Source organism: Schistocerca nitens, chromosome 2 (assembly GCF_023898315.1).
Source record: "Schistocerca nitens isolate TAMUIC-IGC-003100 chromosome 2, iqSchNite1.1, whole genome shotgun sequence".
NCBI classification, from domain to species: Eukaryota; Metazoa; Arthropoda; class Insecta; order Orthoptera; family Acrididae; genus Schistocerca; species Schistocerca nitens.
The window spans coordinates 703,109,871-703,125,774 of NC_064615.1; the positions used below are offsets into that span (position 1 = coordinate 703,109,871).

General features: G+C 45.7%; 1 protein-coding gene across 1 annotated transcript in view; it reads right to left on the reverse strand.

The window, feature by feature from the left end:
* The window catches only part of LOC126235273 (SET domain-containing protein SmydA-8), a 217,393-nt gene that overhangs the window by 34,518 nt on the left and 166,971 nt on the right, over positions 1-15,904 (reverse strand). Inside the window, exon 4 of the mRNA XM_049944002.1 lies at positions 3,027-3,864. Coding sequence (XP_049799959.1) covers positions 3,027-3,864 — 838 coding nt within the window. The remainder of the gene's footprint in view (positions 1-3,026; positions 3,865-15,904) is intronic.

Sequence of the window (15,904 nt, forward strand, 5' to 3'; positions counted from 1 at the left end):
GATTGTGAATTTTTAATAGCTATGAAAATACTTGTAAGATTTAAAACGAAATACCGAGCGAGGTGGCGCAGTGGTTAGCACACTGGACTCGCATTCGGGAAGACGACGGTTCAATCCCGTCTCCAGTCATCCTGATTTAGGTTTTCCGTGATTTCCCTAAATCGTTTCAAGCATATGCCGGGATGGTTCCTTTGAAAGGACACGGCCGATTTCCTTCCCCATCCTTCCCTAACCCGAGCTTGCGCTCCGTCTCTAATAACCTCGTTGTCGACGAGACGTTAAAACAACACTAACCTAACCTAAAACGAAATATGTGGGGCGTATGCAGAACTTAACTGAGGTATGACTAATTCATTTCCTTAACCCTACGTTTTTTATTTTAGCTTTTGCAAGTATTTTCATAACTATTAAGAATTCACTATCACAAATTTTCAGGACTATCTGGACCCAGTTGGGAATCTGTTTGGAGTTAGGAGAAACTATTTCATATTTTTTAGTCCGATTTAAAACTGTGATATATTAAACTTTATTTTTATTTAAATAATTATTTACTGCTGCTTAGTCTTGTGTGCGTGAAATTTTCAATGAGTTTTAGAAATTATGATGAGATTATGCGAGAAACATGTGTTAAAATTGTGGTTTATTTCAATATCTTTTCATCTGATAAATCTGAAGCACAATAGCGCTATACCCAACTACTAATAACATACATCAAACTTTTTAATTGTTATTTTCCAAAAAATAAAATAAATAAGAAAGCAAAATTAATTTTATACGAGCTTTTAATAATTTATTGTTTTGTCGTCAGTCTTATGACTGCTCCCATGTACGCCTTACAGGCCAATATCTGCCTGACCATGATGTAATCTGATTGGAATATTCCAATATCTCCTTTCCAAGTTTACCTCCTCTTCCTCTTGTGATCCTTAGAGTATTCGTTATTACCATCTGGAATCTATTGCGGAATTCGATTAATCTTTCCCTCCTCTCGTTTCTACTACCAGGCTCATATACTCCTATAACACTTTCTCCCACTCCATTCCTTAAAATAGCATTCCTATCGCCCATGATTATTAGATTTTTAACTTCCTCTGCACACTGAATTACGCGATCATTGTCTTCACATGATTTCTCCATCTCTACATCCTCTGCTTGCGACGTCTGCATCTTAAACCTGAACTACTGTCGTCGGTGTTGGTCTGCTATCAATTCTGAAGAGAATAACCCTATCAGTGAACTGTTCACAGTAACACATTCTTTGCTCTACCTTCCTTTTCATAATGAATCCTACTCCCGTAACACAGTTTTCCGTTGTTGTTGATTTTGCCGTGTACTCGTCTGACCAGCAATCCTTACGTTGTATCAGTTTCGCTTCACGGACTCGCACTGTATCCAGATTGAGCCTTAGCATTTCCCTTCCCAGATTTTCTAGCTTCCTCACCACGTTCAAACTTCTGACATTCGATGCCCCGACTCGTAGAACATCATCCTTTCGCTGATTATTCAATCTTTTTCAAATGGTCAGCCTGAAATTGACAGTCTCCTCCCAGAGATCCGAATGTGGGACTAGTCCTGAATCTTTGGCCAATGGAGAGATCATCGAGACACTTTTTCAATCACAGGCTACATGTCCTGCGGATACACATTACATGTCTAATGCAGTGGTTTTCATTCCCTTCTGCATACTCTTGCCGTTGATGATTGCTGATTCTCCACCTTTTTAGGGGCAGTTTCCCACCTCAAAGGCAAGAGAGTGCAGTGAACCTCTGTCCGCTCCTCTGCCCTCTTTATTACCCCGTGTTGGCAGAACGAGGGTGCCTTCTTATGCTGGAAGTCTTTGGCTGTCATTGCTGATCGTTCTTGTTCAAAATTTAAACAGTGGTGATGATGTAACCCGGGTTGCAGTACGTTTTGATTACTAGTCAAAGACGCTACCGTGACCCTTTTTTATGAGATTTTTTTTATTTCAGTACTAGGTTTATACCCGCAGCTTTGTCCTTGTACATGTACGTCACGTATACTGCAAGTATATCCTCATCCCCCTCCCACAGTTCATGTCCTTCTTTCCCTCTTTGTGTCCATCTGTTCCCCGCCTCTCTCTCTCTCTGTCTGTCTATCTCCTCCTGTCTCCCTCTCTTTCTCTATACATCTTCTCCTCCTCCTCCCTCTCTCTCTCTCTGTCCAAGTCCTCCCATCTCTATCTGTCCATCTCCTTCTCTACCTGTCTCAGTCCATCTCATGCTCCACCTCCCTCTATCCATTTCCTACTTCTATCTCTCTCCACTTGTCTGTGCCCATTCACATTTATACCCTTGAAATGCATTTAGATACTAACTGTATACATGCTGATCGTGCAGGGCTGTCAAAAAGTCAGGTGTTACCAAACTTTTTCACCGCACACCTATCCCTACTGAACGTACTGACAACAAAACGAGTCGACATTGCAGTGTTATCCAGTTCTGAGCTCTGTTTAAAATTTCAAGTCTCTAACTCATCGAGAACTTAGTTTAAAATCGACTGCAAAATTTGTACCGAACAAATGGCTCTGAGCACTTTGGAACTTAAACATCTGAGGTCATCAGTCCCCTAGAACTTAGAACTACTTAAACCTAACTAACCTAAGGACATCACACACATCCACGCCCGAGGCAGGATTCGAACCTGCGACCGTAGCGGTCGCGTGGTTCGAGACTGAAGCGCCCTAAAACCGCCACACCGGCCACACCGGCCGGCTGTACCGAACAGACTGAATTAATAAAGACTGGCCAAATTAATAAATACGTGGTAAAAAGAGAGTAAAGGGCTAGTACGTATCGACAGGATGCGAGAGGAGAGAGTAGCAAAACAAGTACTCAGCTATAAGCCAGAATGAAAACGAAATCGTAGAAGACCATACAAGAGATATTTATGCCGAGAATGGAACAGGTGTGGTTCCCCTAATCTTTGAGAAGGAGAAGGAGAAGAAGAACTGGCGTCACATCGCAACAGGTGTCTTCTGGTCAGCAACACGACAGAAAAGCACTCACCGGCTAGAGAATAACCAGGAGAGTTGCCGTACATCTGCGACAGCGTGTACTTGACCTCGAGCACGTGTCCGTTCTTGGGGTGCAGCGCGCCGGAGTACTTGTCGAGGAAGTCCTCCAGCGGATCCGGCCGCGTCTTGTCGAGCGCGTCGATCTCCTGGCGGATGGCGTCATTGCCCCAGGCGATCTGCCGGCCGGGTATGGAGTGGCCACAGCTCTCGCACTTCCAGACGGCGGTCGAGTCCAGCGGCTGCGTGGACACGATCTTGTTGGTGGAGTCGCGGTCGGCTGCGCGGCAGCGGGAGCAGCTGATGGCGCCCACGTAGACGCCCAGCTCGGTGGGGTCGGCGCAGCGCGCGCACGTGCAGTCGAAGCATTTGGAGGTGCGCAGGTGCGCGCGCCGCGCCAGGGTACCCCACAGCGTCTGCGTGTACGTGGCGCTGATGACCTCGCCCTTCTTGATGGGCACCGTGGCCAGCACGGCGATGCGGAAGTCGGGCCCCTCGAACACGTGCCTGGTGTTGGGCCGGCAGTCGTGCGACATCATGGAGGCGGCCGCGTACAGCCCGCGCGCGCGCACCTCGCCCTCCTCGCGCCGCACGTCGAACGCGTTCGTGTCCAAGATGGCGGCCACGCGCAGCACCGCCTCGTCGTCGAACTGCGACAGGCCCAGCGCGTCGCGCACGAAGCCCACCACGTTGTTGCGGAAGATGGTGTACAGCGTCGTGTTGCGGCGCTCGTCCAGGTGCGACTGCAGGCTCAGCAGCGTCTTGTACTTCTCGGGGTCGCTGTCCTTGAGCAGCAGGCAGCGTAGTGGCGCGATGGCGCAGTAAGCGGATTCCTGTGGGCACACATGCAAATTAGTTGGCTTCTATAAGATGAGGGTACAATAATGGGTATGGCACCCATCTCCTTGCCCCTTACTCCCCCCCCCCCCCCCCCCACTCAGCCCCCGCCATCCGAAAACGCCTTTTGATTAGAATGGTTTCTATTTTTACACTTTCAAAATTTCACTGATAACTTTCGCAGAATCAAGCAGCATGAAAACTAAGAGTCTCGAAAACGGGAAGGAATTTTAGACATTGCAGACAATGTTAAGCATAGGACAGCAAAGGGTGCTTTTCAGTCGCTTTCCTGGCAGTAACACATGTCAATGGGCTTGCTGTCTGACAGGCTGTGAACAACATTCCAGGCAGACAACAACAAATCCGTCACAATTTGTGAATCCACTTGTAGAACCATGCAGACTACAGGATCCGGAATGAGATTTTCACTCAGCAGCGGAGTGTTCGCTGATATGAAACTTCCTGGCTGATTAAAACTCTGTGCCGGACCGAGACTCGAACTCGGGACCTTTGCCTTTCGCGGGCAAGTGCTCTATGCTTTCTTTCAGGAGTGCTAGTTCTGCGGGGTTGCAGGAGACCTTTTGTAAGTTTTGAAGGTAGGAGACGTAGTACTGGCAGAAGTAAAGCTGTGAGAACGGGGCGTGAGTCGCGCTTGGGTAGCTCAGTTGGTAGAGCACTTCTCCGCGAAAGGCAAAGGTACCGAGTTTGAGTCTCGGTCTGGCACACAGTTTTAACCTGCCAGGAAGTTTCAGACTACAGGATGTTCAGTAAGGCAAGACATAAAAGGAAAGACCCTTCATATGCAAAAATAAAGAAAAAAGTGCAACACTGGCTTTCTGAACCTACACGGAAACCACTGAATCAAACAGCACTCCATCACCTTTGGCCCTGTATTCACAATTGCAGTAATATTGCCAGTGCAGACTTTGATTTTACATTGTACCAGATGAGTATCCGTCGATGACAGGGTATGCTTTTATTTCAGTTTTCTTAGTCGCTTTGCTCCTTCTCTCTTCTCTGTCCATCTGATCCTTCCCCCTTTCTGTCTCGTCCTCCCCACTTCTCTCTCCATGTTTACATCCCCCACCACAAAAATGAGATTGCTTATTCTTATCCGCACAGTAATTTCTTCCAGATAAAAAGCTGTATGCTTACCAAATTTGGTTGAAAGCGTATACGCACATATCACATACACTTCACAATATTTTAACGTATTTCACACATATTTATACTCATATTCAACCTGCATCTCTAGGGACTTTTGTCGTGCCGTTTATGTCATCATACCTCTTGAACTATGTGTTGTACAATGATACAAATTTGCAGGTGTATCCAGAGTTATACGTGGTCATTTCTGCGGTTTGTTTTGGAATAGAGTTATTAGTGTGCGAGTAATAAATTAAGAGGTTATGCCTGAGGCAGCAGTTTTGCTGTAACAACACCGAAAATGAAGTAAGCGATAAACTTTTTCCTCATATCATTTTGTTAGGTGTGAGCGACAAAAAGACTCGTAACGGTTTGAAATTACACTGACGGGTAAAAAATCACAACGCCAAAAAATGATTAAGGTAAAGTAATGAAATTTTGGGAATACATCTATCAAGGCAACATACCTAAATGATTAACGTTCCAAGATCATAGGATAAAGTAAGCGCGAGATAAACAATTGCGAATGTGAAATGTTGGTACATTAATAACAGGTATAACCACCAGAATGTTGAACGTAAGCATACAAACATGCATGCTCTGTGATGTAAGTTGCCGGATGTCAGTTTGGGGGATGGAGTTCCATGCCTGTTGCACTTGGTCGGTCAATAGAGGGGCGGTTAATGCTGCTTGTGGATGACGATGGAGTTGTCGTTCGATGACGTCCCATATGTGCACGGTTGGAGACAGATCTGTTGTTCGAGCAGCCAAGGCCACATGTCGACACCCTGTAGACCACGTTGGGTTACAACAGCTGTATGTGGGCCAGCGTTATCCTGTTGGAAAACACCACCTGAAATGATATTTGTTAATGGCAGCACAACGGGTTGAATCACCAGACTGACGTACAAATTTGCAATCAGGGTGCGGTAGATAGCCGTCAGAGTACTCTTGCTGTCGTACGAAACTGCACCGCAGACCGTAACTCCTGGTGTAGGTCCCGTGTAATTAGCACACAGACAGTTCGGTTGCAGGCTCTCCACTGGCCTCCTCCTGACCAAAACACGGCTATCACTGCCACCGAGGCAGAACCAGCTTTCATCAGAAAACACAACAAACCTTCACCCTGTCCTCCAATGAGCTCTCGCTTGAGGCGCTGTTTTGGGGTCTGTGAATGCACGCCGCAGAGCGTTCGGCTCGGTACTGTCCTTGAAGTAACAGATTTGTAACAGTTCGTTGTGTCACTGTGGAGCCAACTGGTGCTCAAATTGCTGCTGCAGATGCAATACGATGTGCCAGAGCCATATGCTGAACACAATGGTCTTCCCTCTCGGTAGTGCCATTTTGCCTTCCGGAGTCCAGCCTTCGTGAGACTTATATTCTTGTGACCACGGGTACCAGCAGTTCTGAACAGTCCTTCTGCAGTATCGCAGACTGAACAGCCAGCTTCTCGTAGCCCTACTACACGGCCTCGTTCAAACCCTGTGAGATACTGTGATGGAGTTTTGTCACTTTAAAGGAACTCTTGACTAACATCAACTCGTCACGTGCAATCTCAAAGGTCTAGTAAAGTCATCCGAAGACCAGTATCAGTTGCAAAGCGATTTAGGAAAGATTGCTGTATGGTGTGGCAGGTGGCAGTTGACGCTAAATAACGAAAAGTCTGTGGTGATCCACATGAGTTCCAAAAGAAATCCGTTGGAATTCGATTACTCGATAAATAGTACAATTCTCAAGGCTGTCAATTCAACTAAGTACCTGGGTGTTAAAATTACGAACAACTTCAGTTGGAAAGACCACATAGATAATATTGTGGGGAAGGCGAGCCAAATGTTGCGTTTCATTGTCAGGACACTTAGAAGATGCAACAAGTCCACTAAAGAGACAGCTTACACTACACTCGTTCGTCCTCTGTTAGAATATTGCTCCGCGGTGTGGGATCCTTACCAGGTGGGATTGACGGAGGACATCGAAAGGGTGCAAAAAAGGGCAGCTCGTTTTGTATTATCACGTAGTAGGGGAGAGAGTGTGGCAGATATGATACGCGAATTCGGATGGAAGTCATTACAGCAAAGACGTTTTTCGTCGCGGCGAGGTCTATTTAAGAAATTTCAGTCACCAACTTTCTCTTCCGAATTCGAAAATATTTTGTTGAGCCCAACCTACATAGGTAGGAATGATCATCAAAATAAAATAAGAGAAATCAGAGATCGAACAGAAAGGTTTAGGTGTTCGTTTTTCCCGCGCGTTGTTCGGGAGTGGAATGGTAGAGAGATAGTATGATTGTGGTTCGACGAACCCTCTGCCAAGCACTTAAATGTGAATTGCAGAGTAGTCATGTAGATGTAGATGTAGAACTAATGCTGACGACCGTTACAGCGTGTATTTAAAGCAAACTTGATTTGCGTCCTCATAATGTCGCTACCAGCGCCACTCTATGCGACTGGCGTGAAACTTGAACAGGAATCATCTTTCAGATGTAGAAACACGTTTACCAACTTTCTTGAATCTCACACAACTCTTTCTTCGTGCTGCCATTTTTTAAAGATTTATTGAAAGTTACTAAGTACTCCTGTTCTCAAATGCGAATGAATACAGTCTGTCTATCGGCGCGTCGTGAATTATGCTTCTTTTTCACCCCCAACCACATTCCTTTGAGATGTAGGTGGTTCTTACTCCCACGGTGGTTAATTCCAGCCAGGAAATGATAGTTCCAAGTTTGTTTCAGATCGATCCAGTGGTTTAGGAGGAGATGTGGAGGATACATATATACATATATACATACCGTACATACATCCACTTTTAGAATATGTAGGGGCTTATTATGACATTCTCTTAAGCTCTGACAGTTTGTTGTTATTATAGTTTTTAAATTAATTGCATGTCATGAACTTCTCAAATTTTCCGATTTGTTTTTTTCATATGCTCAATTCCTCTGAGCTTCAGTTTCTTGGACACTCATGAAACAATATTTTCAAATGTCCGCTCGTCTGTGGCTAAAATTTACGATTCCTCGATATGATATTAAAAACGCAAATTTGAACATCATCTCCTGTCAGCCATTGTACTTGTTCAATGTACCTTCTGTCCTCTTTATAGCATTCGGAAGGACGACGGTTCAATCCCGCGTCCGGCCATCCTGATTTAGGTTTTCCGTGATTTCCCTAAATCGCTCCAGGCAAATGCCGGAGTCGTTCCTTTGAAAAGGGCACGGCCGACTTCCTTCCCCGTCCTTCCCTAATCCGATGAGAGCGACGACCTCGCTGTCTGGTCTCCTCCCCCAAACAACCCAACCAACCTCACTATATTTTATTGGTTGTAACATACAGGCTGCTAAGAAAACGTTTTCCATATTTTGAGATATGGTAGTACAGGCCAAAACAACAAAAAATGTTCAGTAAACATGGGCTCCAAAATCGTTACCCTAAGAGCTATAGGCATTCTTTCATCTTCTCTACTATGAAGCACATCTCTTCTACTTCAAGCTCTTTGCTGTTACGAAAGACCCACGGAATGAAGTAAACAAATAAGATTACATTTTTCAGTTGCTGTGAAACATCAGAGCTTCTAACGTAACCTGCTTCTTCCATTTGCCAGACCAAACAGAAGGTCAGATCTGCCACTTCCCGTGTGGGATAATAGGCATTCATTATGCAGGTAGATGCAAAGACAAAACTAAAACGTAAAAGCACTTCACAAACTTACGAACACACAAAACTAACGTATACGCTACAGTTACCCAGAATTGTGGATACGATTTTCAGCAACAGCATTAACAGATGTTTACTGCATGCTGCAGCCGTAGACAATAACAGAATAATGTGCAACTTGTTTACTACATTCTGTAGATTGTTCGTAATAGCAAGGAAAAAAATAGCGAATATGAAGTACTCACAGCTTTGAAGGTACGCATTGTAGAGCCCATGTTCATTGGACATTTGTGTCTAGTACTGGATTATACTACTATCTCTTAAAATATGGTATGCATTTTTTAACACACTGTATATACCGACGTGACGAGTCATGAGACAACAATATGCACACATACGGTTGGCGATAGTATCGCGTACACAGGGTATAAAATCGCAGTGTATTGGAGGAACTATCATTTGTACTCCGGTCATTCACGTGAAAAGGTTTCTAACTACACTACTGGCCATTAAAATTGCTACTCCAAGAAGAAATGCAGATGATAAACGGGTATTCATTGGACAAATATACAGGGTGTTAGAAAAAGGTACGGCCAAACTTTCAGGAAACATTCCTCGCACACAAAGGAAGAAAATATGTTATGTGGATATGTGTCCTGAAACGCTTACTTTCCATGTTAGAGCTCATTTTATTACTTCTCTTCAAATCACATTAATCATGGAATGGAAACACACAGCAACAGAACGTACGAGCGTGACTTTGCTACAGGAAATGTTCAAAATGTCCTTCGTTAGCGAGGATTCATGCATCCACCCTCCGTCGCATGGAAACCCTGATGCGCTGATGCAGCCCTGGAGAATGGCGTATTGTATCACAGCCGTCCACAATACGAGCACGAAGAGTCTCTACATCTGGTACCGGGGTTGCGTAGACAAGAGCTTTCAAATGCCCCCATAAATGGGGCCGTGGAATTGGTCCGCCTCTACCAATCCATCGGTCACCGAATCTGTTGTTGAGAAGCGTACGAACACTTCGACTGAAACGTGCGGGAGCTCCATCGTGCATGAACCACATGTTGTGTTGTACTTGTAAAGGCACATGTTCTAACAGCACAGGTAGAGTATCCCGTATGAAATCATGATAACGTGCTCCATTGAGCGTAGGTGGAAGAGCATGGGGCCCAATCAAGACATCACCAACAATGCCTGCCCAAAAGTTCACAGAAAATCTGTGTCGATGACGTGATTGCACAATTGCGTGCGGATTCTCGTGAGCCCACACATGTTGATTGTGAAAATTTACAATTTGATCACGTTGGAATGAAGCCTCATCCGTAAAGAGAACATTTGCACTGAAATGAGGATTGACACATTGTTGGATGAACCATTCGCAGAAGTGTACCCGTGGAGGCCAATCAGCTGCTGATAGTGCCTGCACACGCTGTACATGGCACGGAAACAATTGGTTCTTCCGTAGCACTCTCCATACAGTGACGTGGTCAACGTTACCTTGTACAGCAACAACTTCTCTGACGCTGACATTAGGGTTATCAACTGCACCAAGAATTGCCTCGTCCATTGCAGGTGTCCTCGTCGTTCTAAGTCTTCCCAGTCGAGAGTCATAGGCTGGAATGTTCCGTGCTCCCTAAGACGCCGATCAATTGCTTCGAACGTCTTCCTGTCGCGAGACCTTCGTTCTGGAAATCTGTCTCGATACAAACGTACCGCGCCACGGCTATTGCCCCGTGCTAATCCATACATCAAATGGGCATCTGCCAACTCCGCATTTGTAAACATTGCATTGACAGCAAAACCACGTTCGTGACGAACACTAACCTGTTGATGCTAAGTACTGATGTCTTGATGCTTGTACTGTAGAGCAATGAGTCGCATGTCAACACAATCACCAAAGTCAACATTACCTTCCTTCACTTGGGCCAACTGGCGGTACAGTACATACTGACGAAACTAAAATGAGCTCTAACATGGAAATTAAGCGTTTCCGGACACATGTCCACATAACATCTTTTCTTTATTTGTGTGTGAGGAATGTTTCCTGAAAGTTTGGCCGTACGTTTTTGTAACACCCTGTATTATACTAGAACTGACATGCGATTACATTTTCAATTTGGGTGCATAGATCCTGAGAAATCAGTACCCAGAACAACCCCCTCTAGCCGTAATAACGACCTTGACATGCCTGGGCTTTGAGTCAAACAGTGCTTGGATGGCTTGTACAGGTACAGCTGCCCATTCAGCTTCAACACGATAACACAGTGCATCAAGAGTAGTGACTGGCATATGGTGACGAGCCAGTTGCTCGGCCAACATTGACCAGAAGTTTTAAATTGGTGAGAGATCAGGAGAATGTGCTGGCCAGAGCCGCAGTCGAACATTTTCTGTATTCAAAAAGGCCCGTACGGGACCTGCAACATGCGGTCGTGCATTATCCTGCTGAAATGTAGGGTTTCGCAGGGATCGAATGAAGGGTAGAGCAACGGGTCGTTACACATCTGAAATGTAACGTCCACTGTTCAAAAGGCCGTCAATGCGAACAAGAGGTGACCGAGACGTGTAACCAATGGCACCTCATACCATCACGCCGGGTGATACGCCAGTATGGCGATGACGAATACACGCTTCCAATGTGCGTTCAGCGCGATGTCGCCAAACACGGATGCGACCATCACGATGCTGTAAACAGAACCTGGATTCATCCGAAAAAAATGACGTTTTGGCATTTGTGCACCCAGGTTCGTCGTTGAGTACACCATCGCAGGCGCTCCTGTCTGTGATGCAGCGTCAAGGGTAACCGCAGCCATCGTCTCCGAGCTGATGGTCCGTGCTGCTGCAAACTTCGTCGAACTGTTCGTGCCGATGGTTGTTGTCTTGCAAACGTCCCCATCTGTTGACTGAGGGATCGAGACGTGGCTGCACGATCCGTTACAGACATGCGGATAAGATGCCTGTCATCTCGACTGCTAGTGATACTAGGCCGTTGGGATCCAGCACGGAGTTCCGTATTACCCTCCTGAACCCACCGATTCCATATCCTGCTAACAGTCATTGGATCTCGACCAACGCGAGCAGCAATGTCGCGATACGATAAACCGCAATCGCGATAAGCTACAATCCGACGTTTATCAAAGTCGGAAACGTGATGGTACGCATTTCTCCTCCTTACACGAGGCATCGCAACAACGTTTCACCAAGCAACGCCGGTCAACTGCTGTTTGTGTATGAGAAATCGGTTGGAAACTTTCCTCATGTCAGCACGTTGTAGGTATCGCCACCGGCGCCTACCTTGTGTGAATGCTCTGAAAAGCTAATCATTTGCATATGACCGCATCTTCTTCCTGTCGGTTAAATGTCGCGTCTGTAGCACGTGATCTTCGTGTTGTAGCAATTTTAATGGCCAGTAGTGTAGATTATGACCGCACGACGGGAATTAAGACATTGAAGGCGGGCTGGTAGTTGGGTCTAGACGCATGGGACATTCCATTTCAGAAATCGTTAGTGAACTCAGCATTCCGACATTCGCATTGTCAGGAGTGTACCGAGAATACCAAATTTCGGGCATTAACTCTTACCACGGACAACAGTGACTGACGGTCTTCACTTAACGACCGAGATCAGCGGCATTTGCGTAGAGTTGTCAGTGCTAACCGACAAGCAACAATGAAACAATCGCAGAAATCAATGTAGGACGTAGGCCGAACGTATCCGTTAGGGAAGTGCGGCGAAATTTGGGGTTAATGGACTATGGCGGGTGCCTTTGCTAACAGCACGACGTCGCCTGCAGCGCCTCTGCTGGGCTCGTGACCATATCTCTTGGACCCTCGACGACTGGAAAACAGTGGACCAGATGAGTCCCGCTTTCAGCTGGTAAGAGCTGACGGTAGGGTTCGAGTGTGGCGCAGATGCATCGAAGCCACGGACCCTAGTTGTCGACAAGCCACTGTGAAAGCTTCTGGTGGTGTCTCCTCGATGGTGTGGTATGTTTTTCCATGAAATGGAACCGATCATTGACTAGAAACGGTTATGTTCGGTTACAAGAAACCATTCATGGTCCTCATGTTCCGAAATGAGGATGGAATTTTTGTGGATGACAATGCGCTATGTCACTGTGCCACAATTGTTCGCGGTCGGTTTGACGAACCCTCAGGACAATTGAGAGAATGATTTGGCCGCTCAACATTTATGGGAGATAATCAAGAGGTCAAGTCTTGCACAAAATCCTGTAGCGGTAGTACTTTCGAAATTATAGATCGCCGTAGAGGCAGCATGGCTCTGTATTTATGCACGGAACTCCCAGTGACTTGTTGACTCCATGTCACGTCGAGCTGCTGCATTACGCCGGGTAAAAGGCGGTCCGACACAGTTTCAGGTATTCCACGACTTTTGTCACCTCAGTGTACTTAACGCACACAAATACGCAGTGTTTTACCATTTTCTCGCTTATAAAGGCTGTTCCTTATCAATCAGTATTATTATCACTGGGATCAGCAGGTACAGCTGATTGCCTGCCAAACTGTGGCAATCGTTAATCACTGATGCCTTCCACGGAAACAGTATCCATGCCACGGAAACACCAGGCCACAAATAATTGTACGCATGGTGCATCAGTATTTCTTGAAGTTCGACGTGCGTAAGCGGAGTCTTGTGTTGCCATCACCATCTTCGATATAATCTTTCCAAGTAAGTGCGTTCTCCAATTATTTGATAATATCAATGTTTCAGCCTCTGTTGCAAATGGTCTTGTCAGGTTGGTGTTTTCGTTTAAAAACATCACTCCAAGTGAGGTGGCGAAGTGATGAGATACTAGCATCCAGGAGAGGAGCAGTTCTAATGGCCATCCAGATTTCACTTTTCCGTAGTTTCCCTAACTTGTCTAGAGTAATTTCCAAATTGGGCCTTCGAAAAAGCCTCCTTCCTTTCCCAATCTGACCTTGCGCTCCGTCTCTACTGATACCCTCGCAAACAAGACGTTTGATCAGAATCTTCGTTCTTCCTTTGAACCACTGACCTCCTAAAGGCGAGTTTAGTGGCTTACAAATGCGCCATCTTCTTTGGTAGACACCTCAGCAGAGGATACTCTCATCCCAACAGCAATTCTTGCCACCCTCTTCATCATAATCATGTTCTTATGTCAACTTCCAAGAACCGACTTTTAGCAGAAGGAAACGAGTAAAGTGCAGCTTCTCTGTAAAGCTATGTTGTGAAATGTTAACATGTACGATATTCGGTTTTCTCCATGTATAATGAATTGAAATATTCTTCGATATTGAGCCAGGTGAGGACGTCCAAATGGCACGATATTTCGGCGAGCTGTTGCCTTCTTCAGGCCAACCTTGATGATTGAATGTCTTCCGCAGGATGCCGCCTTATACATACTCTTCCTCATCCGTCGTGCGATCGACAGCTGGAGGAGTGATATATAAAACGGCACCCAGCAGAAGATAGTCATCAGGACCATCTGAAGATGGCTGGTGGGTATTGCATGTATTCGTTACTGAATCCACAAGACCTGAGGTATCGTTTCGGTATTGCCAGAAACGCTTTACGCTCCCATTTTTCGTTCCCCCCACGCCGTTCGTGCCCGACTCGGACCGAATCGGTAGGTTTCGTAACGGAAACATTTTGTCACTCACGTGTCTTCCTTCCCACACATTCGTGTTGACTTGGGTGTTCTTGTGCTTCAAAAATGGTTCAAATGGCTCTGAGCACTATGCGACTTAACTTCTGAGGTCATCAGCCGCCTAGAACTTAGAACTAATTAAACCTAACTAACCTAAGGACATCACACACATCCGTGCCCGAGGCAGGATTCGAACCTGCGACCGTAGCGGTCACTCTGTTCCAGACTGTAGCGCCTAGAACCGCACGGCCACTCCGGCCGGCGGTGTTCTTGTATTCCTCCAATTTCTTACTCCCTGTAGAGCACTTCGTGAGTGACATGGCGTACCGAATACATTCCGTTCCTCGCCATGTTTCCCTTCCCGCATGCAATTCGCGTCCTACTCGAACGGAATCTACAGTATTCGTACTCCTCTTAATTCCTTCACTAGCTGCTTTACCGCAATGGGACAAATAAACGTGCGTTTCCACTGCAGTGGCCGGCCGCGGTGCGGCAGAATTGCCGTGTCTGCCTGTCGTGGCGTATATGACTTAGAGACGTGGCGATTCATTTCGGAATAATTTTGCTACGGCGAGTTCATTTCTTCGAACTTGCGCTATTATCGCTATGGTCAGCCACGGAAATGGTTCATCAGTATATAATTGGGAAGAACCTGTTCAGAAATCCAGTGAAATGGCTCATTCAAGAACACGGGAAAAACTGCTAGCATAGCAAAAAAACTATTTGTAATGATTGCAGTAGTAATGACGTTCCGAAAAAGAGTGACGAGTAACGAATAATATGGAGTTTATAACGCCCCAATTATCGAAAATGTATGACTAACTGAACACAACATCAAATCAAGCTCTGTAAAGCAAGGACGTACAGATGAGTACTTCGCATTGCTACACATGCTAACACATATGTAGTGTAAATCTATCTGTATTGCCTTGTAGTACGGTATTACATATCTTAAAATTAATGTGCCATTCGAGACGGTCATAAATAATGAGCAAAAAGCTAACACACATTGTGGAGCTTACGAGACTCTCCCTTGCATATATCTTTGTGGTGCAAAACACTCTCACAAAGCCCAGTTTATTAACTACTGTCCACTGCCCTCACCTACCAAAGATTACACTATTTGTTACGTACATCACTGACACAAATGATGCTACTCTTACGGTAAAATTTTTCTACGATAAAATAAAAAAAAAATGTCGTATGACTAGGGCCTCCTGTCGGGTAGACCGTTTGCCGGGTACAAGTCTTTCGATTTGACGCCACTTCGGCGACTTTCGCGTCGATGGCGATGAAATGATGATCATTAGGACAACAAAGCACTCAGTCCCTGAGCGGAGAAAATCTTCGACCCGCCCGGGCGTGCTGACCACTTTTTTTATCATAACCACTACACTATTTTTTTTTCATTTTGTTCGATATAGTTCGTTGCGTTTGGTCTGGGCGGACGTCACAAGACATCATCCGTTGATGCTGATCGTTGATGCCTTGACTCAGTTTTTTTATTACAGACAACACGCAGCCCTCTGACCGAACACGCGGAGCAACCGTGCCGGCATAAAATCGGTAACGTATGCTTTGAAATGCCCCTTGGACACTTTT